Source organism: Pagrus pagrus, assembly GCF_965226575.1.
Source record: "Pagrus pagrus genome assembly, chromosome: 12".
Taxonomy (NCBI): Eukaryota; Metazoa; Chordata; class Actinopteri; order Spariformes; family Sparidae; genus Pagrus; species Pagrus pagrus.
This window is the reverse complement of record NC_140196.1, coordinates 15,269,395-15,293,561: the sequence shown is the minus strand read 5'-3', so window position 1 is coordinate 15,293,561 and position 24,167 is coordinate 15,269,395. Positions and strand designations below refer to the sequence as shown.

The 24,167-nt window shown below is 41.3% G+C and overlaps 2 protein-coding genes across 5 annotated transcripts; one reads left to right on the top strand and one right to left on the bottom strand.

Annotated features, from left to right (window-relative positions):
* Positions 1-859: 859 nt before the first annotated feature.
* klf2b (Kruppel like factor 2b) lies at positions 860-2,716 on the top strand. Its single transcript, XM_084369447.1, has 3 exons — positions 860-1,180; positions 1,481-2,390; positions 2,507-2,716. Exons 1-3 carry the CDS (start codon positions 1,109-1,111, stop codon positions 2,680-2,682), a joined length of 1,158 nt encoding a protein of 385 aa, XP_084225573.1. The 5' UTR covers positions 860-1,108; the 3' UTR covers positions 2,683-2,716.
* A 2,235-nt stretch (positions 2,717-4,951) lies between these two features.
* Positions 4,952-23,221, bottom strand: LOC311266494 (epidermal growth factor receptor substrate 15-like 1). Of its 4 annotated transcripts, none has more exons than XM_084368884.1 (24): positions 23,120-23,221; positions 22,547-22,588; positions 22,353-22,442; positions 22,211-22,258; positions 22,019-22,114; positions 21,744-21,809; positions 21,529-21,654; positions 21,340-21,399; positions 20,912-21,178; positions 19,143-19,300; positions 18,439-18,604; positions 18,137-18,199; positions 16,812-16,897; positions 15,881-15,953; positions 14,446-14,607; positions 13,690-13,887; positions 12,902-13,066; positions 12,509-12,617; positions 12,055-12,194; positions 11,587-11,647; positions 9,765-9,850; positions 9,436-9,499; positions 7,903-8,024; positions 4,952-6,669 (listed from the first exon to the last, which is right to left on the bottom strand). In XM_084368884.1, exons 1-24 carry the CDS (start codon positions 23,144-23,146, stop codon positions 6,523-6,525), a joined length of 2,622 nt encoding a protein of 873 aa, XP_084225010.1. In that variant the 5' UTR covers positions 23,147-23,221; the 3' UTR covers positions 4,952-6,522. The 4 variants fall into 4 exon arrangements, with proteins under 4 accessions (XP_084225010.1, XP_084225012.1, XP_084225011.1 ...); XM_084368886.1 differs by lacking the exon at positions 7,903-8,024 and adding an exon at positions 7,173-7,189 and having other exon boundaries at positions 23,120-23,220; XM_084368885.1 differs by lacking the exon at positions 18,137-18,199 and having other exon boundaries at positions 23,120-23,220.
* Positions 23,222-24,167: the final 946 nt, after the last annotated feature.

The following is a 24,167-nucleotide window of genomic DNA, read 5'->3' as shown; positions in this document are numbered from 1 at the left end:
GACTTGTGATGCAAATTTGACTCCGATCGAGACCGCAGCCCCCTCGTCCGCCATTTGCACCTGAATGGGACGTTACCTTAAATCATGTTTACATCAGGAGAGGTTAGAGCGTTAAAAAGCCTTGAAAAGCGTTTCAGACGACCCTGGCGCCTGTTTGGACAAGCCTGCTGCGAGAGAACAAAACCCCATCTTCCATTAATGATAATGAGCCGAGAGCGAGACGCGCCAAACAGGTGGGAGGCAGCGGAGGACGTCTCCATGAGCATCTACAGTTAATGTCGCTCATTTACCTCGTGTTTTTATCCTCGTCCGTCCTCGAAGACGGCAGCTTGTGTCACGAGAACAAAGAAAAGAAAACATCTACTTTGAGGTTTGAGAGTAAATGATGCAATCACATGGACGTGAACAAAAAACTTACACTTCTGCGCGCAGTGCTGTTAGATTTCTGTCTGGCTTTTACTAAAGCACGATTCAAACTTCTGTCTTTTAACCCTCTTCTTTGAATCTAATTATATTTGTATCGCTGTTCATTAAAAAAAAAGAAAAGAAAGAAGAAGAAGAAGAAGAAGAAGAAGCCACATCTCCTTTGCTATCCGATGATTAACAGTAGCACTGACAGCTTTTATATGAAGTTGTTGCTGCGGCTTGGCCTCAGGCACTTTTCTGTCATTAGGCTTGTTCTTTTCAGTTTATTACGTAAGTATCTATGGTTGCTATATTGCCCGTGTGCTCGCAACTTTTTTCCAGCTCTTGCTCAGGTGGGTTGGTCTGTGGAGTCCTGCGTCATCAGCCGGTGGGGGAGGACCTGCACTTTATAGGCTGCGCTGCGCTGCCCTGCCTGACACACAGCGCACTGAGACCCGCTGCCTGCAGGAGCCGCTTTATAAAGAGCTAAATTTACCAAACTTTACGTTGTTTCCTGAGCTCTCACAATTGGCCAGGCAACTTCGAGTTAGAGGGTTATAAGGTTCGGAGGACCTCCTACCACTTTTAAACTTGTTCATGTCTTCGGAGCGCAGCTGTGGAGCGGCGACAGTGAGATAGGCGCACAGACTGCGGTGCGGCAAGACGCGACTTTGACAAGAGATAGTTATTATTTCACCCAACGATGGCCTTATCCGGAGTGATGCTGCCGTCATTTTCGACATTCTCAAACCAAAGAGAGAAAACCTGGGAAAACGTAAGTTAAAAGAAATCTTGTGTTTGGTTTTAAAATATGTGGAGCTGGACCCGATGTGTCACTTTGTTTCACCTGTTTTCACCAGGACGGTAATATTATGATTATTATAATTATCTCGTAAAGCTGCTGTAACTAATTTATATTCTTTAGGAAAACAAAAACAAATAACTTATTTCCTTATTTTAAGAGAATAAAACGCACTATTACTAATGTAACTGTCCAGGTAGAAATCATCTGCATCTCTCAAACATTTTTACTTTACAGCCACATCATACTCATCATGTCTCTTTATTCTTTCAGAGGTGTAAAGGAGACATGGACAAACTGATCTCCAGCAGCTGCTCCATGCTTGAAATGGTACACAACCTGGACAATATCAACAAAAAGGACGACGAGGATCTGAGTAATTATTTGGATCTGGATTTTATTCTCTCCAACACGACTGGCACAGACAACACGGCGGAATTTGTGGGCACAGTTGACCACAGCATGTACACAACGGGAGGCTCGGTGCCATCCTACCAGGCAGACGACCACCGCTCCCCGCCGCCCCCGTACGGCGCCAGCCTCATGACGGAGCTGCTCCGCAGTGAAGGAACACACAGCTATGGCATTACGCGCAACCCCGGCATTCAGGGGAGATTTTATGTCAACTCGGGACATTTTCCCCGCCAGGAAATCAAAGTTGAGCCACCCATGGACGGTTACGGCCCCGTTTTGGGCATGGTGCCTCAGAGCTGCAGCAAAATCAAGCAAGAGGGAAACGTTTCGTGCATGATGTCCTTCGAGCAGCCCCGGGTGGCCATCTCCCCGCGGGCAGCCAGCAACATGACCCCGCCACTCAGCCCCGATGACCACGGAGCTTCAGACTGCCAGGCACAGCTGTGCCAGCCCATGAACTTTTCTCAGAAGTATCACACGCCGGCAGCTTTCCCGCACCACCCTCAGGCTCCTCAGATGCAGATGTCCTACCACGCTCCGCACACTGCCTTTGGCATGTACGATGAAGGTCTCAGCCTGCAGCCGGGCGCGCAGAGGGTGATGCTCACACCGCCCTCATCCCCCCTCGAGCTGCTGGAGTCCAAACCCAAGAGAGGCCGACGCACATGGCCGCGGAAGCGCACAGCCACGCACACCTGCACCTTCGCTGGCTGCGGGAAAACCTACACCAAGAGCTCCCACCTGAAGGCACATCTGCGAACTCACACCGGTAAGTTTGAGCCCAAATCCATCATAAATAAGACAACCTCTGTGCGCAATTACGCGCAGGCCACAACACTATGTTTCAGCATTGACTAATCATCTCTTATTCTTCTGTCCTCGCAGGTGAGAAGCCGTACCACTGCAGCTGGGAAGGCTGTGGATGGAAATTCGCCCGCTCAGACGAGCTGACCCGTCATTTTCGCAAACACACCGGACACAGGCCCTTCCAGTGCCACCTGTGCGAGCGCGCCTTCTCCAGGTCTGACCATCTGGCGCTTCACATGAAGAGACACATGTGAAGGAGCCCTCAGAAGGACTTGGGGTTCACGGGGTGGGGGGTGGGGGGGGGGGGGGGTTGTGCTATTTTTATTGTGATCCAACTGGTGTATTTTTTATTTAAATTGTTCTCCACATGACCAAAGTCTTTTTTTATATCTAATATTGAATTTAAAAATGTTAGTGTTATTATTGTCTAATAACGTAGCTGGTACTACTTTGGTTCTATACAAGCTTTAGAAAAGCTTTGTTTGCTTTAGAGCAGGCAGACCAGGAAGGGGCTGGCCCTGTATATACTACTCTTCTCTGACAGAACTGGAATGCTGTGTTTGACACAAAAGTGCCTTTCTATGACTGTGCTACTGTAAAACCCTTCATGACAGAACGACATGGCCACAAAATAGTTCATGTATTTGTTGACAGTTGGAGTGAGGTGCACACACAAGTTGCCTAACATGTGCAAAGACAATGTTTTATTTAAACTGCCTCAATGTCTAAATGGCCTGAACTGTTTTGTTTTTTTTGTTGTTTTTTTTATCTTATTGCTTCTTACTATTTGGAGTTAATGTCTTTTATTGTGCGTGAAACTCTCTGATCCAGCCCCTCTACTCACTCTCAGGGCTTGATGTCCTGTGCATTATTTTTCACTTAAATTTATATAAATATGTACATGGATTTTATACTGTAAAATGTATTTATTGTAAATATTAAAAAACAATGAAATTGGACATTTTGACTGGTGAACTCTTTACTTGTCACACTTTCTTAGTCATTGAAGCTACATTACCTTCACACATCTTGTTTAATGAACCCCATCCACCCACTCAACAACACGCTTCATACTGTGCTTACAACCAGCCCAAGGCCTGCAGACCATCAGCTCAGTTACACTAAATAGGTTATACACGTTGCCATTGTATACCCACTTTAATTTAAAACATGGGCACTTGATTTCCACTGTGATGTTTTGCAGCTGCGAGACAGAGAAGGGCAGCCGCTTGTGGGCTTAGCCTATAAATACAAACACTCCATTTCCATAATTACAGAGTGAGCCGGGAGCCGTCTGGACAGAGGGGCACAGCAAACCCTCATCAGGGAGCCCTTAGACTCCCTTTCTGATGGGTAGAAATTATAGTAGGACATCAAAGGGCCTTAATACTACAATTACACACAGTCACTCTACACTGTAGTTTCAAAGTATCGGAGTCCGTGCATATCATGTCTGCATGGTGTCAGTGAGCATTTGCTTCCCCCGCATCAAAGACAGCACTGAGCTGATGTATGAAAGCCAGATGGCATTTTCAAAAAGCAGATAAATATCAAACTTTTTGCTTCAAATACGTGGACAGAGATTGACACATTACAGCGGTTTGAAAACCTTAAAACTCGACAGAAAACCACGCTTTTCATTAGAAGTGGTGTCACATAGCTCCAATGTCACATCTTAAATTCAATCAAAATAAAATGTTGACAGCAAATGTGAATCAATTGTGTCCATCAACACTTTACTAGAATTTATATTTAAAAAAAAAAGAGGAAGTACACACCGGGTTAAAAATATCTGCAGTGGTCGATGCAAATGTATCACTCTCATTTCACTTTTTTTGTTCCAATATCAATGCAGAACTACGAGATATAAACAATCCACCTTAAACTCTTTTCAGTCTGACTGCACTGTGTTTTCTTTAGTATCAGATCAAGAACTAAGAATAGAGTTGAGCAAAGTCCCTCCTTCATAACACATCATGGCTGCGCAAAGCTGAGCCACTGTTGCTCGAGGGGTTCTCAGATATGTAACTGCTGTATTAATTGCTGACATTTATTTTCAGAGGTGGCAAACGTGCACACATTCTTTACTCAAGCAGAAGTAGAGATTCTTGTGTAAAAACATAAGTAAAAGTAAGAAAGTACAGGCTCTGAAATGTATTCAAAGTATAAAAGTAAAAAGTATCCCTCTGAAGGACATTTCTACTGGCCATTTCTGTGCAAAGCTAATTGAATTTCACAACTTTTTGGTTTGATAAATGGTCGTAAATAATCAATAGTCAATAATGAGTAGAAAATACAGATGTTTAAGTTAAAATGTAGGAAGTAAAAGTAAAAATAAATACTCAAGCAAAGTACAGGTACCTGAAAAATCACGTATAGTGGCAAAGTACTTGTACTTTGTGAAATAAACAGAGGTGGGAAGTAACAATCTATTCATGACCTGCGTTGACAACCAATTGGCTCACTTTTTCTCAGTTGTTGGAACAATATTTAACTGAACAGACAAGACTTACCTTTTTCCAGGAATGTTAAAAATCACTTTTATTCAATTAAAAGTTATTACAGTTTTTATAATCACATACATACTGTGCAATATTACATGTTACAACGTTGATATGTTGATAAATAAGGCGCTGTCACTCTGTACATGTCCAGTACGCTCTGGAATATACAGTGCATACATTATGTGCCAAATAAACCTGATTAGTGTTAGACAATTATACGGACGCAACATTTTTAAGGCGTTTTTTAACAAAATGTCCTCCAACTGGGTCATAAGACATGAATGAAGAGTGAAAAAACTAATCCGCGGAAGAAAAAAGATCCAATGGTTGATTCAAAAATGAGGGGAAAAGTTGGAAGCTTACGTCGCATGTGCATCAGCGGTAGTGTGAAAAAGCAAAGAGGACAAAGCGAAGTGTAACAGCACCAGTATAAACAATGTAGGTTTACACTATTTCAATTTTATAGAGGCTTTTAGTTGTATGGGAGTGCAAGTTGTTTGGGCGTTGCAACAAGCCAATCGATGAGAAAACCACTTGACAAACACAAGCTGCTGACATCAGAGGGACCGTGCAACAGCACTCCAGGTGGACTGATGTTTGTTCATAAGCAAGGAAGACCTCAGTGATTATCGCTAGCATCTTAACTACTGTAAATACGAGAGGCAACTCATGACTCAGGGTGAAATCATATTTAACCAAAGCTGTGTTAGGACTAGTAAGCCTCCCAAAACAGCATATTTTTTTACTGTTGAGGGTTTGATTATATTCAAAACTTTAAGGCCATAAAAAGTCCACATGCAGGCAGAAATGGCGAGAAACACTTGTAACATTTGAAATAAAAAATTGAAATCATGCCACTGATGATCTGATCATTAAGCTCCAGTCCTTTAAGACAGAATTGTTTTTTTAAAAAGATGGACTCCGCTCTTCCAAGACTTCATCATCTAACAATATTTACAGTACATGAAGGAGTTGCTTCAAGAAAAAAACATTTGAAATTGGACAAGCTCAATCATAAGCCAACAGAACTGTTAGCGTGTATGATCTGACTTTCAATTGGGAAGTTTTTCTGAGTAATTAAAGGTTATATAAAACAGTTTACACAGTGCATTTTACAAGTACTTCATACACCACAGATTCATTGCTTGTGTATATAAATAAAACAGTAAAGTATTCTTAAAAGGTAATTTTTTTCGTGCAACAGGAAGGCTTTGGGGTAAGTCAGGGTGATTAGCCATAACAACATATGGAGCTAGATATAGGTTGTAGTTGAGTACCCTGCTGGTTGGGGTTGCGTTAAATCGCTATGTTTTTGCAGGATGAAGCCAGGCTTAAATCAAGTGGCTCCGTATTGTCCCTGATTATAGTTGCCATGTAGTTTGGGAGCAATGAACCTAAACTGGTTGCTAAATGTGGAGTCATTTGACATGAGTCCAGTCATTGCTGGAGAATCGCTGGTCTCACACAAATTGGTAACAGGGGCTGCTAGTCATGTCGGGCCAGTGTCTGTGCTGTTGTCATGAGCCTGTGGACAGTGAGCACTGTATGGCACAAGGAGGAGGACTAAAAGCTGTGGTGGGTCATGCCTGGTCAGGAGCTGGGCATGTCGGCTCTGCTGAGAGCGATGGCCAGCTCCAGGTCCTGCTGCTCCTGGAGCCGCAGCCTCCTCAGCCTCTCCTGCTCCTCACGCTCGCTCTCCCGCTTGGCCCATTCCAGCTGCTGGTTCTCACTTCCAAACTGGAGCAGAGAAACAAACATTAGATGTGGACAAAAACGCAGAGAATCGGGCTGAAATGTGAACACAAACAGAGAGAGGTCACTGGGCGAAAGCGTGGCATGGGATGCAAATCTCAAAATCAAATGTTTCTAATTAGGCAGAACATCAAAAACTACGTGGAACACAGCTGAAATGATTTGATATATAGCAGTAAATCGAGAAAAACAAATGCAAAAAAATAGCAGTTTAGATTTCACTTGGACGTCACATAACAAGCTTAAGACAGCGACACTAAAAGCTAAAAAAAAAACAAAAAAAAAACAGCTCTCTACACAGTGAAATACTACTGCCATGAATTACTAATCACACATTTCCCGTAAAACATCTAGTGCTTGGATCAATGTGACTCGGGATATTTATTAAAAAATAATGGTGTTCATGAATCACCGTACTCAAGATTTTGCAGTGCGGACAGGATTTTCACATGCAAAGGATTGACCACCACACCCTTATACAGTCTTACCTTGCCATACTCAGATCCTGGCAGAGAAACAAAAATTACAATACAGAGCTCGATATAAAAAAAAACCCCACATATCCCTTTCACAACTGTCATGCTGGCATCATAGGGGATACAATAAATTCATGTCATGTCAAATGATACAAACCAGACAAAAAAAGCTGCATGCATCACTTCTGCACTTGAGAACACGCTCGTTTGGCTACACATGATGGCAAAGAAGCGGAAGACAGAGGACAAAGAGGCAGATTTACTCTGTTGTGCTGTGCTTCGAGGCATGTCATGCTTTGACAGCAAATAAGCCTTCAGCCTGTACTTCAAGACTTGAAAAATGCTCCTCGAGTGCTACCTGACCGGGCAAGTTCACTAACTCGCTGACTCAAAGTGTATAAATCCTGACTTCCTGTCAAAGGCTGGAGCCAGAGACAACAGCAAGCATGCAAAAGCCCCTTAACCAGGTGGACGGCGGCAACAAACGACAAGATTGACACAAGTACTGGGACTGTCCAAGTCTCTCAGTTTTGCTGTCAGTTGTTAGTCAACAGCCAGGAAGCACAGCGGCCCTGTGATGTCTTTCTTAAGCCACTGTGTGAGGGAAAGTTAACAGAACTAGGTCCAGTGGACACCTCTGAGCCTTCAGCTATACAATCTGAGGAGTGAGGTCATGAGATCAGCAGCTCATGCAGACAAAGATACTTGACCCAACAGGAAACTGTAAGTAGACTAAACTCACTGAGCCAAAATCTGCAAAACCCACGGGGCAGTCTTTGGATGTTTTACTCGAGTGTGTCGTAACAAAAGAGTCTTTACTGTCACTCCGGATCGGCTCTGATGCAGTCAAACTGAACGTACCTACTGGAGGAGGGAGACATTAAAATTAACACCAAATACAGGTAAGATTACATACGATAGTGCCTTCTCCTCAGCTCATAGCCCCTTGGGAAAATATGCTCACACCTTTGAAGTTAGTGTGTAATATTGTCTTGCTGCATTTTTCACAGGAAGCCAACAGCTCAAAACTGATAGCTTTGCAGAGTAGTCACCCAGGGGAAAGCGATATTGGTTCAAAAAAGGTGTTAACCACATTTTTTGAGTAAGGCTCACTGGTGCATTGAGGCTTAACAAGCAAAGCACAGCTTTTTTGGAACACATAATTGTAAAAGACGGACACACCCTTGTCTACAGTAAGCTTTGAACACGTTTCCTATTTTGATGGTATTACATTGTGGCCATAATTACTCATCTCGAGAACTTTTTGCACCAATGCCACATTGGCTGCAACTGCGAAATGAAGGGCTTCAAGGAAACAAAGGACTCCACTATCTTATAAAGAACAGCTGTAGCAATTCCAAATTTAAATACTGTGCTCTATTAAAACAACTAAATATTTGAACAGTTCATGCAACACAACTGTCAGTAAAGAACTAAATAACTGCCTAACTGGATAAAAAATATTGTGCACTTGTCCCTGTGAAGCAAACAAACTGCCAATGACTTCGAGAGTGGGCTTCTCACTTCCTCATCACAAATGAGGCAGCCTGCTCAGTGGCTAACTGCGGCTACTCATCTCTCGCCCTTTCTGTGTGGCAAAGCAAAGGGGAACACCGACTTTCTCACGCTGTGGCTTCTGCTAAAAGAACAAGTGCAAGGTCACAGCGGAAGTGCACGTGTTGGGCATGGCCTGTGGGTAGATGGTGACTGTGTGAACGTACACACAAACAAGATGAACCTGAGGTTAAATGCATCCAAAAGGCAGAGAAAAGCAGCCACATCAATTTATTCAAGTTTAACTGAACACTGCACTGGTGATTTCAACTGTTGGAGAGAATAATTTAATTAGTTAAATATGTAACTATTATATAAATGTCTTAACAACACTCACAAGAGGGAAACCACTAGAAACTCAGTGTTGCCAAACCTCTACCAACCGCTTTCCTGTTTACAGCTTCAAAAGAAAAAATTACTATCTCTGTAGCCTCGCAGCTTAACAGGTAAGTATTTTGGTTTTTTCCATTGAAAAGTACAGCAGTCAATCAAACTACAAAATGTAGGTGCCATTACATTTCAGTGACATGCTGCAACCATTAAAAGTGACAAAGAGCAAATGAAAGTTGTTGTAATGTACTGACACCAACATTACATGCCAATAGTAAAAATCACAGAACCATTAATCGCAAGTTTAGCTTCAAGTACAGTCATGTACACACACACACACACACACACACACAGACAGACACACAGACACACACACACAATCAGGGCCTACCATAGGGAGGTGCAGGCCGGTTAGGCACATTTTTCTTTGATGGGAGCACAGGGTTGTCCGACTTCTGTTCACACACGAGGGAAAAGAGGAAAAAAAAAATCCTTCAACTATCACACAAAGTGATGACTCCAACAGAAATGTCAGCCAAAATCTAAAGCCCCTGGCCTCAAACCAAAGAGATTGTTTTCATAAGTGTGATAAATTGGCAGAAAAACAAGAAATCACTCATGATGAGAGTAAAAATAACAACACAGCTTTCTACAGCTAAAGTGGAAAATGATGCTTTATGGTGCAACTGATTCATAACTCCAACAGTCTCCAGAGCTTACCTTTGACATCTGACTAAAGTCGGCAAATCCGCCCCCTTTGCTTCCAAAAGAGCTGCTTCCAAAGGGGTCCGTTGTCCCAAACACATCTGTGACAAAAGTACATTGAAATGCATTTGGAACATTTGAATATGTTTATGGAAAGAGCCAGAAACTATAACTAAGTTCAGCCCCTGAACCACACATTCAAAGTCATCTCGGCATCTTGCTTATTCTGTAAAAGGCCTGCATGCTATTTTCAGAGAGGGGAATGTGGCATGACCGTTTAATTTTCCATGACATTTTGCTAAAAACCTGGAAAGCGGAGGTTTTGTTTAGCCTGACGTATGCATCTCATCAGCTAATTAAAGGCGTCAGTTGGTGTACTGTTAACCAGAACTGTGCCCGGGTTGTTTTGAAGCTCGGTGGTATGCCGCTTAATGAAAAAAACAGCAAACTGCAGCTGGTTACAGTGAAAAAACAAAACATTGTAATAGAATATGTTTGTTGTAAGAGTGCGACCACAAGAGACCCCATTCATGTGAAGTACGCAGTGTTTTCTTTTACGCACAGTAAGTCAGCTCAGGCCTACAGTTGCCTCTGTGTTCCTCTGAAGGTGTGTAGCGTTGCAGAGCATCGACCAGAGGTAGCCACTAACTTAAAACAACTTCCGTACCGAATGAGGCAGAGCAGTTCAATGGCAGCAGATATAAAGACAGGACAGAGGCAGCAGAGAACTGGTTAAAAGGAGTGGCAGTGTATTCTAGTAGAGCGGGACCTGCAGTCACAGAGTTTCTGTTGTGCTTGGCTCCAACAAGCCTCCTGTTTTTCCAGGGTAGGGGGGAGTATTTTTAGTTGGCCAGTAGTTAAATGCGTAGGTACTCGACTAAAAATAGCCCTACACCACAGGAAAAATTGAAGCCACAGTGAGTAAAAATTGTTTGCCCTTGATGCCCCCCAAAAATAAAATCTAAATCTAACGTCACCCAGAATGGCAAAGAATGACTCTTTGAGACGGGTTTCACAACTAGAACCTTCTTTAACGCTCTTTTAATAACAGTCAGATTCTGGGAAATCTGAATGGAAAATCTGCACGTATATAGTACAGGGATGACTATGCACTTACGCTTTGTTTGACAAAGTCACACATAGTCAGCGAACAGTGCGTTCCACTTTAGCACCATTACATCTTACCTTCCTGACCACAGTCATTGCAATAGAAAAAAATATACAACTTACATCTTCAAAATGACTAGAACAATGAATGGCAAAAACAGTGAATCTTTATCAACCTACTTCATACAGTTACAACACGTAACACAGGAAACCCAATAAAAGCTCAACTGAGAGACTTTAGGGCTATTTTCAAAATGATATAAGGCAAGAAGTTGAGTCTCTCTCTATGTACTAACATCCTTTGATGACTATACGCGTCGCTTTAGACAACCTGAGTCTGCCACGCCTGCGATCAGCCGGCCACGTCAAGGCAGTTGCCATGTCGTCGGACAGAACGCCTTGGAAATTCAACACTCTTTCCTTAAAAATCATCAGAAGAGGTCTCTAACAATACTGTACAGTGTAAAACTTGTCTTCCATTGGTAAGAATGGTGTCAGATTCTTAATTTTGATGTAAAATGTTAGGAACATATACAGGTAAGGTACAGTAACTGCTTTAAATGTAGGTTTTAGGACTTTTCAGCTGTATTGCCCAGGTTAAAACATTTGTTAGAAAAGTAATAAGGAACATTACTTTGATTAATTAAAATAGTTCCATTACTTATTGCATTTTATAAGCGTGACTTGAAATCTTCAACCTAGTAAGTAACCTTTCCCACACTGAACCTACCTGAATCCTTTAGTTTGGGGCTGTTTGATGTGAAAGGGTCACCACTGCTGAAGGCACTTGGCTGAGAAAAACAAAGAAGCAAAGCACAAGTACAATAAGTAAGCTGTTCAAAAGAGCTTGTTTAAAATACACACACACACACACACACACACACACACACACACACACAGACACACACAGACACACACACACACACACACACACACACACACACTGACCAATATCTGCATAACCACCAGAAATCTCTCTTTGTGGTTCCTGTTTGGTTTTCTAATTATCTACAATAGTGAAGACGGGTCAGAGCTTGTTTCTATCAGCACTGATAATTACAGCAAGTCATCAAACAGAGAAAATATCATTCTGAAGTTTGACAAAAGAGCATTGGGTTTCTCACAGTCACACTGCATACAAAAGAACCATGATTAGCACTTCCAACAAACATCATCTGAGTAATACAGAGATCAATACCTTAGCTGGCGGTGTGGGTCTTCTACCGAAGGGGTCTGGGGATCCAAACAGGTCTGGCTTGTCTGTTCTCTTAAAAAAATCTTCAGATGAGGTGCCTTTGAAGGGGTCGCTCTCTTTGAAAGGGTCTCCTCCGAATGGATCTACGAAAATGGACAACACAGTGAGAGGAGAGGGATTTACGTACGGACTTTAATCATCTTCAGCCTCTGAAAAGAATTAATCTAAACTTTCTTTGATTTTTGTCCAAAGCATGAATTCCAACAGACAGGTACATACAAACTTTCCATTTCATTTAAACGCCACAATTTTGCATCTTCAATGCCGGTGCTTTTTCACAGAGATTCGCAATCAGTGCAGGTTTTTATTACCAGCAACCACAGTTGGTAGAGCAGAGATGAACCTTAATCCCGGAAGAAGAAAAAAATCTCAAAAAGATGCAAGAAGGTGTTCAAACCTGTGAAGGGGTCGGATTTGAAGGGGTCCTCTGTCTGGAAAGGGTCTGCTGGAGGCTCCTTAGCACTGTTATTGTTGAACATGGCTATCTTTGACTTAAATGAGTCATCCTGATGAATGTATCCAGAAAACAAAGTTACTAACCGTAGTACAGCAGTTATAAAAAAGAGCATGTTTACTTTCTACACAGACCAAATAAACATGGTAACATATGGCATAAGTTTAAGTATACACTTAAACCTTTGGGACTACGAAGCTGGGAAACAAAAATGGTTTCATGACCATATTTAGGTTTACATTCCTCTGAGGCATTTTAATACCCTTTAGGAGAAAAAGGTCCTATGTCCTAAAAAGTCCTATGGTAAAGAAGAGGCAATATTCATGATCTTCTCACCGCACTTCTGAAACCGCCATTCTCCCTCTCAGCAAACCCTTCACTTAAGTCCGGCAGGTTGCTCAAGTTCCCCCCGTTGATGTCGCTCAGAGCACTGTTGTACTGCTCAATGGTCTTGGTCACCTCCTTTTGATTGTCCTGAATCAGCGACAGCTTACTGCGAGCCTACAAAACACACAAAATACTGCTTAATCTATATCTGATTCAGTTAAATACATTTGTTGGATTTCCTTCACTGTCTCCGTCCAGAAACTGGTAAATTTTAGACCTGGCCGATTTGATTTCAGACCACATTTAAAAAAAAAAAAAAAAAAGCAAAGCAAACCAAATTAGAATTTGCGTGTTACTACATGAAAATAGATTTATTTCTTATGAATTTACCTTCGCTAGTTTTTGCTATTTACAGTATGTAAGTGGTGGTGAGCGGTTAAGTCGTTAAAAAAAAAAACTTAACCACTGTGATACGATGGTTTCACTTCAGTGTGGTTCAAGCATGTGTGCTGCAGAGCATGCTAAATACTTTGGCACAAAGGTCATAGAAGCAAAAGTAAAACTAATGTTTCCGAAAAGTGAGATTGCAGTGTTGTAAAAACCATTGCCAGCAATTCCACAGAATATACATGAAAATGCAAACGTTTCCACCTCCACAGGAACCTAATTTCTATCAACTCAAAATCCTTCTTACTTAGCAACCAATCTTTATACCACAAAAGTTGACCAGAGAGCATTTTAGGTTAGATGTGGCAGAACATCCTAATATAACCTGCAGTTACTCTGTCTGCACTGACCTGGTTGATCTCGTCCTGAGTGGTTTTGAGCGACTTGACGATGCTGTCCAGCTGGACCCGACCAGAGAGCAGGCTCTGCTCCAACTGGGCCTCCTCCTCCTGCAGCCGGCTCAACTCCACCTTGGTGCGACTCACTTCATCCTCCTGGCTGCGGATGTCGGTCTCCTGAGAGCGGATCTGGCTCTGCAGGGATGAGATCTAGAGGGTGAAAGCAGGAAAAAAAGTTAATCAAATGTGTAACAGTTCAATAGCTGTACATCGCTACTTTACATCAGATGTAGGTTTCAGATCAAAGGACAGATCAAAGCAGCAACATTTTTAAAGTTTGGCCTTACAATAACATAATGGCCCTCAGTTGATTTACTTTAAAAAAATATATCTCGACTCAACTTAATCAAAGAATCAGCAATGCAGTGCTTCAACTCAGAACATGTCATTTCCCTCGAAAAAAAAAAATTTAAAAAGTAGGCAAAACATATTAACAGCTGCAGTATTTTCAAACACTCAATGACTATTTCAGAATTAAAACTGTGCAGCATTTTCTTTCAAACAAAATTTAACATCCGCTTACCCTCACTGTTTGACTAACTGATTGATATCTGGTATTGCACTCCAAAAATGCCATTATGCGCTTCATAAAAATGCACCGCACCACAACAAGATAACAACTGCACATAAGTAACCATGTCACAAGGAACAAAATATGAAATACAACACTATTTCTTGTGTTAATATTTGCATTTTCAAGTCTCTAACCGTCTGGGTCTCTTCCTGGCACTTCTGCTTGACGTCGTTGAGCATTCCCTCTAGCTTGGAGCGCTGCTGGTCCATCTCCTCTAGTCGCTCCTGTGCAACCTGCTTCTGCGATTCCAGGTCCTGCAGGCTGCTGCTCTCCCTGTCCAATCCATCCTGCATGTCCTGAGGGTCCACCAAACACACACACATGCACACTCAGGTGGTTGCATGGATACTGAGTATCTTAATTGAGCTATTACCTTCCAAACTAGTTTAAATCCAATTTGTATAATTTGGGTGGAAATCAACAAGGGACTAGCTAGTACAGTCAACGTTAGCGAAACTGTTCAGACCTGGTATCCACATCCGTCCTCAGTGATCTGATCACAAGTGGACATCTCTAAGAACAGTTGTGAACACCACCAAGACGCATTGAGGATGCATGTGAGATCTGATCACTCGGATATGGAGGTGGACTGGGTTGATTGTGACCACATTCTTGTAGCAGTGTGTAAGGACTGCCTACCCAACTAAGGTCCTTCGTGAAACATCAACAAGAAGACACGACAACAGGAAGAATGGAGTACACACTGTCTGATTTCCATGACTTTCACTGTAATGCAAATGACATTTGTGGGCTCTCTTATCCTGTCAGTGTTAGCAACAGATGTTTGTGAACACTGTCTTTTTCATATAGTAATGGCAATATCCACATTTCCTCCGAACAAAGTGTGTGATTTTAAGAGTTGTTGAATGAGGAGAAACCTGACAAACTCAGCAAGACGACAAGGGTAAATTGTAAATCATTCCTGCCCTCTTGTACATTTTCCATTACATGCAAAACATTTAGAAGTTTCTTTCATTGTTTGTCCTGGCACTGCTGTAACAGCCTGTGTGCTTTTGTGTCCTAAGTGTGTCTTACCTCCCAACGTCTGTTTTAAGTATACACCGTTTCAACTGATTTCATAACAACTTTTTACACTAAATACATTCAAAAATGTTTTATTTTGTTGACAGTAAACATGCCAAATTCCACAAATGCAGTCAACAGTAACCAAATGTAGGCTATTTTTTGACACTTTGTGCCTTCTTCTTAATTCAGCAAATGTTTTTTCTTGCAAAATAATTTTCTTTGTGTAAAAAACATCGTATCCATTTGTTCCATTGATGTGTTTATTTGCACATAGGGATCCGTGAGATAGTGAGATCCTATCACAAGTGGTCAATTTGAGCTGACGGACTTAAAACTGTCCACTTGTGATTGGATCACTCAGGACTGATCTTAATACCAGGTCTGGATGGCCAAAAAAGGTCCATAATGGATGGATTCATAAGATTGCACATTTGAATGTACACTATGTACTTTAAGGCTGTTATCCAGTCATGGACAATATTTATTTGATCCCCAGCTGATATTTTAACAGAGGACTTGAAAAGGATTTTGGCTCAGCCTTACCTGAACTTCACTATTTTGATGTCTGATGGTGTCCTCCTTTTCTCTGATCTCCTGCTCCAGAATGAATTTCTCTCTAAGGTTGAGCAACACAGAAGAAGAGCACGGTAAGTAAACAAATGGTGTTATTACTTCCTGACAAAACTTTGTCTTTCAAACATTTTTTTTTAAACATTCTTGAAAAAAGAAAACTGCAATCATGCCAAAGACACACTTCACTTGATGATTACTTTACTTCACGCTGTATAAATTGTCCTGATGTGATAAACAAAAGACAAAAGAATATTTCAGAGTCGTCTTGAGATACTGCTTTTGGCATGATGTGGACACAGAGGGATTTCCTGAGGACTAAACGTTAAGAAAACAGCAAAAGAGAAGGTATCAGTTTCAAACATTTAATCAGCATTCTTCCTATGAACTTTGTGAAAATATACCAGAAATACTATCTGACCGAAAGAGATACGAATGTTTAGTGTATCAGCGTAGGCATACCCAATAATAAGAAATATATTTCTCTATGTAATCCAGAAAGGTCCAGAAAGTTTGCTACATTTACTTCAATTTCAACTTTCCATGAATGTAAGATATCTTAATTAAGGTATCAGTATAATAACTGCAGTACTGCCTCTCATTAAATACAAATCATTTGACTCCACATGTTAATGATGACTTAGACTTTGAAATGTTCTCCGACTGGCCCAAGGCAAGGCTCCATTGTGATCTGCTTTCTTCACAAGTCTCTCTAAGAATAATAAAAGCTGACCTGAGTTTCTAGTTCAATAAAGATTAACATTATTTGATGAAAACATATAAACTATAAAAGTTTAAAAGAATTTTGATCCTGAACATGACTTCAAGGCAACCTCCCCTTGTTTTTTTCTCAGAGGAAGAGAAACAAAGCTATTCTCCTGCTACTCAGAGTGCAGGGGCTCACCTCTGCAGCTGAGCTATTTCCTGGCTGAGGTCATCCAGCTCTTTGATGCCCATCAGCTCGGCCGACCCCGTGGAGCTGGCGCTGTCCTGAGGCGAGAGAAGGAGACGGACGAGTGAGAGAGGGGAGACGAGAGGAGGAAGGTGGAGGTGAGGGTGACAAGAGGTGAGAGCAGAGATGACAAAAGTGACAAAACGATGCCAGAAAGAGGGGACAGGAGAGCAAATGTTCAAATAGGGAAAGGGGACAAAAAGGAGGGAGAGGAGGGTGAGAGCAGAGGGGACATGAATGGTGTGCATGGGGAGAGGGGAGCACCCTGCAGATACGTCTAACAAAACAAAAGACACAGGAAGGAAACACACAAACACCTCGCACAGCTATGGAGGGAGCGAGAGTCCCAGACAATACGTGGATAAGGAGAAATGCACAGACAAGACAATGCAAAAGAATTGAAAGAATTTAACACTACAGTGAAATCTGGCTTATTCACCAGCATTCAAGTTAACTTTCATGTTCCTCAAAAGGGGAACTGTGTAATAGAGATAATGCTAGTACTTATGCAAGAATTACAAAAGAGTATCTATTTGTAATGTATTTTTTGAAAGCTCTTGCTTTTTTCATATCATAACCAACACAAAAGACCAGATTTTCTGTCATGTGGAGGCCTTAGCTATTGAACCTATGCATTTAAGGTACCTCAGCTGAAATGGTTGTTCATGTGGCCATTGATCATAACAATGAAAAAAGCAAGCAAGCTTCTTCATAATTTGTCTTTTTTTCAGACTTTTATACAGAATGAGAAGCTGCAGCCTGATGTCTGTTTTGATGGTCGGACACAAAAATTTAATTGTCAAATTCAAAAATGACATCTCTCCATTGGGAAAACCAGGCCAGGCCTTAATAAACACATCTTTGGCTTAAAAATAACAAAATAATAAACATCTTATGGTGTTTATTTAAAGATAAAAGGCCTCTTCAACCATGGGTGAGTTTAAAGTGAAATGACACAACTTAAGACATGAGTTGAGATGGTTGCTGTGACAGACCATTACTGATGAAACAGCAGCAGGTGGCAGTGTTTGCCTATAGCACAGTTGAGGTTTAAAAAGACAAATTTGGGGAAAGGGCATGACAAATATGTTGCAAAGAGTAAACGAGATTTAAGGATTTCTGTGTAATACTATATATACATATATATATATAATAAACTGGAAACTAATACATAAGACAATGAACATGGTCCCTCTTTATACCACCTGCTTCAGACTGAGACAAAGAATATGACAGAACAAAAGCGCCACCTTGTGACACAAAGTTCAACTACTCACTCTGCGCACATTAGCTAGTGCAGCATATTCAGGTCTCACAGATGTCATAAACCCCGCATAGCTCTGTTAGACAGGATAGAAAAGAGCTCAAAAAAAGCAAAAGCAGGAATAAAAACAGTTTTGCAAGGCAAGGCTGAAAAGCCAGAAAGCAGAACTCACCATTTAAAATGCATATAGTAGCAGAGAAACATAAGAATCTTCAGGTACAGATGCAAGTGAAACATTTTGCTTTAGAGGATAGGAAGCGTTTCAGTAAAAAAGGGCTATTGAAAAATTAAGCAGTAGTTGCAGTGGGGACTCACAGGGCCCGCTGCTGAAGCCGCAGTCCTTTCTGATGGAGGGATCATGTCTGGGGTAAGAGTGGAGGGAGGGTCTACGCCTTTAGTGGTCTTCTGCTGGATCAGATACATGGCCAGAGAGAACTGCTCCCGGGTCAGCTTTCCTGTCTGTTTAGTGTCGGCGAGTCCCCTGCGGAGAGAAAGAAATTTCACTTGAAAAATAAGATACTGTACACTTTCTGAGTATTAATACCCAACACCCACTGACAACACTGCCCTCTGAAAGCTCACCATTTGGTACACCATATGGCACATTTAAATCATTCAAGACATGACTGTCACTGTGTAAAACAACAAAATAGCAAAGCATCTCCCTGAGCTGCGTAGTGCAGAATTTAATAAAGCAGTAACTAAGAATAAAATAGGCATTAAGAGCATTGTCTTTTTTTTGCATTTTATGTTGCAGTCATAATCTGGAGAATATGTAATAATTTAAATTGTCCCCCAGATGGAGCTATTGGGTTAGACCTAATGAGACTAGCTAAGCATTGACATGGATGACTCAGCCCTATGAAGGAACCCAGGTATGAGGAAAAGCTCTGGTAAGACTGGTTCTAGCGATCATTATTTGTAGAGAAAAAAATGCATGCATTGTCAAATTTGCTTGTGTTTTCTTAGGCCTCGAGCTCTCTTATGTGATATCGTTCTGAACTGAGCTGTAGTCTCACCATATCTGTGCCAGCATAGTCTGCGAGAGACTGGACTGCATGAAGATCTCTATGACCTCCGTTCCATTAACGAGGCCGTCATTGTCGGTGTCTGCTTTCTTGAAGATGTCATCATATCTCTCCCTGTCAGCCACCGGTACCACCCAGTTCACCGCTGGCTGGAATGAACAAAACATGACATTTTTGTGATTTTAGATGAGGGAGACAAAATCTGCTTAAACCTTGAGTATATTTTTTCAATAACAGGTGATATTTATGTATTATACTGGTTTAAAAAAAAATTAACTGCATGTGGTGATCAAGGAATCAAAAAATATGTACTATACTGTATATACCAACAAGTCTTGTCAGAAAGCTAATCTGGATGAGAATGTACTGGTTTCTTTAACAACCATTACTACAAAAAGCATGTTGATTTGTCATTGACAAATTGAACAGAAACCGAGTCTAAATTCAAGCTACTGTCACTAAATGAGCACATATGCGAGACATTTTCACTTTGAGAGATCTGATATAGACAGTCTAACTTGGGTAAGTTAAACAAGAAATTATAATTCTGGGGAAATGGTAATTAAACTGGTAATTAAAGTAGGAGAGGGGAGGCATGACAAGGAGGACACAACAAGTTTCCTGACAGCCATGTAGAAGTGTGACCCTTTAAAGGAAACCTGTTTCTCCGAAAGTCATGCATGAAAAATCCCTACAGCTATAACAAGGAAGAGAGAGAAGAGAAACACACTGGGCTGTGCTCAATGTTAAAAACAATGTGGTGAAACAAGTCTACCCATTAGCAACAGAAAAGAATCAATACATGAAATGCTGGTTTTTTCAAAATGCCAGTCTGTGTCCATGTGACACTTAATTATGGAGGAGCAAGGATAAATAAATGTATTGATTTTTCCAAGCTGATTAAATGTTTTTCACCTCAAACTACTCAACAATAAGTAGCCCACATTCAGAAAGTGACATTCTCATGTATCCAAAGATTATCCTGGACTAAATTATACTGCTGGAGCAATATACGAAGCATGCATTTAAAAAAAAACAGAAAAACATATTCAGTAAGACAGCCTTGTGAAACTAGAATAGCAGGCATAACACCCGAGTCTTGTTTCCTCCCTCAAGAACGAAACAAGATTTGTGAACATCAACTAGCAACTTATCAACAAGAGTGGAGAGTGTTAACTCAATATTAACATTCATCAACTTTCAGTACAATTATATGAGAATATATGATCATATCATGTTATGTTTTCACAAAATTCTGCTGTCTAAATTAATTTTTCTGAGGAAGTTGTTATTAAATACTAATAAAGGTTTTTGTTTTACATGAATGAAGCATTGTTTGATGTAATCCAAAAAAGTAGATCATCGTAATGCAGTAGTATATCATTGCACTGAACATTAGTTTGATTATTTTCTTTGTGATTTTGTTTTTTTCCTATGAAATCATAGTTTCTATACTAGGATTTAAGTCATGTCAATTTTATTATATAGCCCCAAATCACAAATCACATTGTCGCAGGGCTGTATAGTGTATGGCAACCTCTGTCAGAAGACCCTGACCCTGAGAAATCTGAAAATGATTCAATTTATTTAATTAATAGCAGCATAGGAAATGTATTCCTAATAATATTGTGATATTAACCCTAACCATATCACCCAGTCCTAAGAAAGAGCTCTTCATACTTTATAGACTGATCAATGCAGTGATACAGTCAGTACGCCTACATCAACACCTGAAGAGAAACACAAGTGCGGCAACATACCGGTGGGCTGGATTTAAAGGAGTGTTTTGGAGAGAGGTTCACAGTACTGCTGCTGAGGAGACCAGTGGTGCCCAGAGGAGGAGTGCTCCGCAGGGACTCCTTGAGTGGAGCAGGACCACCCATAAGCCCAGGCATAGCTGGCAGCACAGCCACAGCACCTGGCAGACCACTTGCAAATTTCTTCTTTTTAGAAGGGGGTACGAGGGAAGTGGGTAAGGTAGCTGGGACAGGCTCCATCTCCATGGCACGATACACAAGATGCATGGCCTAAAAAATGGGAAATCACATCATTTCTTAATAAAATATCAATGCATTAATATCAAAATATATATATATATTTATTTCTTTTGTTTTCCTCTTGGCTTTAAAAGTCAACTATTAGCTTCCCAGACAGTGAAACTTTAAGTTAACAAAAGGCACCAGCTTACCACTGTGAATTCATCTTTGTCCAAATGTCCATCTTTGTCAACATCACTGAGGTCCCAGATCTACAGAAACATTAAATGACAAAAGGAACAATATCAAGCAATATCAAGTAGCTTTGAATTGCTAATGCAGTATCAAGAAAGACTGTGCTACAGTTGTATGTATTACATCACTTCAACATGCAATACCACCTTTCCTAACACATCCAGAGGTAGCTTGGAGTTGACCAAAACTGGCCTGACTTTATCACCGGAGAGGAGACCATTTAGAGGACACAGACTCTCAAAAATGCCCTCAAACTTCCCTTTTTCATCAGGCTGGGAAAGAAAAAAAATCTCAAGTTTAGGTGACAAGCTTGATTTTCTTTTATTCTCAAGAGCGTTCTTGACAAATGGTATCAACTCACCCTAATTGCCCATTGTGAGTCAGGCCCTGATGTTGAAGCACTTAATAATGGGCTGCTTGTGTCTCTCTGTAAAAAAGAAATGAAGTGAGGATAAGACATTAACAAGCAGAGCACAGTATCAACTGTGTGAAGATGGGGAAAAGACAGTCAGGGATGCATTGAATGTCAATCAATTTCTTATTTGCATTTGAGCTACAGAAGTACTTTTACTGAGTCCTGCCCATTCCCTATCACATCACTGGACATCACACTTATCAGGGCAGTCAATCACTTACAAATTTGGGTGCTGCCAAGTTTTGGTTGAGATTATTAAGGCTGATGTCATTTCCACCCTGCGCTGAGGCCACCAGTCTCAACGCTATGAAGAAACCCTACAAAAGAGGAAGAAACGATGCAAGTCAGGTGATTAATGCACACATCAGCATCATCAACTCTAGCATCAGCAAAGCTACGAAGAAATTCGTTACCCGCTTATCCAGATAGCCTTTTCTCTCTGAATCTGCCAAATCCCAAATCTAAAATAAAATGACAAGAACATTTTTTTTTAGATGTTATTGACTCAATACATTAGTGTTTTTATGTGCACGTGTATGTCAGTTTGTGACCCACCTTCCCTAAAGTACTGTCTGACAGCCCAGACTTCTTGAGGAACTGAGCTGCATCTCCAGCTGATATTTTGCCTGTGTTTAATGGATCCAGCTACAAAGAATCAACATTAAAAAAGTGTTACATAACAGTGTTTGTACGTTGTTTCCATGTGACAGATCATATTCAGCTGAATTTAAAAATAACGTCGGTTTTACCTGTCTGTAATAGCTCTCATAGGCTGGGAATCCACTTGATAACTGTAGACAGGAAAGAAATACAACACCAGCTGAGTTACAGATGAGAGTGTGTCAGCTAGCGCATACACAAAATAAGCTAAAGTCTTAGAAAGTCATAAAGAGCTTCAACATTAGCAGAAAGTGCATCATTTAGCTAGTCCGTAAGAGGTTACGTTGGGAGAAAACACAGCTGTGATAGCTAACGTTAGCTAACTAGGTCTGTTCTTGTTCAGGGTTAGCTAATAAGTTAGTTAGCCATGTTGTTATGTTCATTAGTAACACCCTCGCTGCTAAGTAACGTTACTACTTTACTTGTGATAGTAGCTTCTTTCTTCCATAAAAACGCACAATAACTTCGCTATCCTTAGTTAACCTAGCTAACAATGTTAACTTCGCTGACACCGAAACGTTGCTAATACGGTCCCAATGGCCAATATTCAACCAAGCTTATAAAGTAGAGGTGTGGTGAGGCCATACAACGGTTGTCACTTTCACCTGATAATGATCAATATCAACATTTGAGACTTTTCTTGAGCTATTCAGAGTTGTTACCTGACTGAGAGTCATGAGCGCCGCCATATTTCCTGGTGTCTCGGGAGTGCGCACACGCCCCTTAACCGAGCGGGTACGAGCGGCGACGGGTCGTGGTTCCGCCTGTCGGTGTTCCGTATCGGTCACCGCATCAGGGTGAACCGAGCAGTGACTGGCACTGAGGGGTTATAGGTAGGAACATATAGTTTAACTTAGCTGTGACTGGATGAGTCAGGGTGGCAGGCTCGCTGCACTGATGGAAAAAAACAGCCCTCCAATCTGACCAGGCACAGGTGGTAACGTTCACACTCCTGTTATGGGCCCATTTACTCCCCCTGTATGCCAGCACGCCCTGCCTGCCAGCTCACTGCTGTGTTTAATGAAATCCAATCAGTAGTGTTATTTTCTTTTCATTTGTAGACTGTTCATATTAGAAAAAAGCAAGGCAGGAATACCTACCAGGCAAAAAAGGAAAATGGCACTGGTGCTCAGTGGCCCCAAAGGCCCTCTGGGTCGCTGCATGTGGTGACTTGATTTATTGCAATCTTGAGGAGGGATTTTGTGCCCTCCTGTATCATAATATAAACATTTTCTCGAGGTCCTGTCTTGTCATGGGCCCATGTGTCTAACACATCTAAAACTTGATATATGTATTTTTCTGATGTTTTGCTTGTATGGTGCATATACCAAATTCAGATTGGCAAGCTGTCAACCTGCAGCTTTGTGGTATTGCAGCAACATGAGTGCTGATGGATATTTGTTTTTTAACCTTTATTTATTCAGTGAGAGTTCACTGATCACGCTCACAGTTATACATTCACACCCGGAAGCTGCTCAGTACAATCAGTCTGATCTGCTTGCCTCGGAGCAGCTCCACTGGATCAGCTGGGGTTAAAGGCCTTGTTTAAGGGCACCTTAGTGGTGGTAATGATTGGTGATATCTTTCCCCGCCCAGTTTTATTCAGCCTAAACCCGCCGACCCTCGTGTCACAGGAAGAAGTGATTTCTATGAAACCTGTTAAGGGGTGTCAAGTCAAGTGGTATACATTTTAAGTATGTGCTTCCAAAA

Bases quoted from the DNA above. Each gene is read 5' to 3' on its own strand.
- klf2b (XM_084369447.1), top strand. From the start codon at position 1,109: ATGGCCTTATCCGGAGTGATGCTGCCGTCATTTTCGACATTCTCAAAC. The intron at 1,181-1,480 runs GTAAGTTAAAAG...TTATTCTTTCAG, and splicing joins GAGAGAAAACCTGGGAAAAC to AGGTGTAAAGGAGACATGGA. The intron at 2,391-2,506 runs GTAAGTTTGAGC...CTGTCCTCGCAG, and splicing joins ACATCTGCGAACTCACACCG to GTGAGAAGCCGTACCACTGC.
- LOC311266494 (XM_084368884.1), bottom strand. From the start codon at position 23,146: ATGGCGGCGCTCATGACTCTCAGTCAG. The intron at 21,179-21,339 runs GTAAGCTGGTGC...CCCATTTTTTAG, and splicing joins ACAAAGATGAATTCACAGTG to GCCATGCATCTTGTGTATCG. The intron at 15,954-16,811 runs GTGAGCCCCTGC...GCTCAACCTTAG, and splicing joins GAAATAGCTCAGCTGCAGAG to AGAGAAATTCATTCTGGAGC.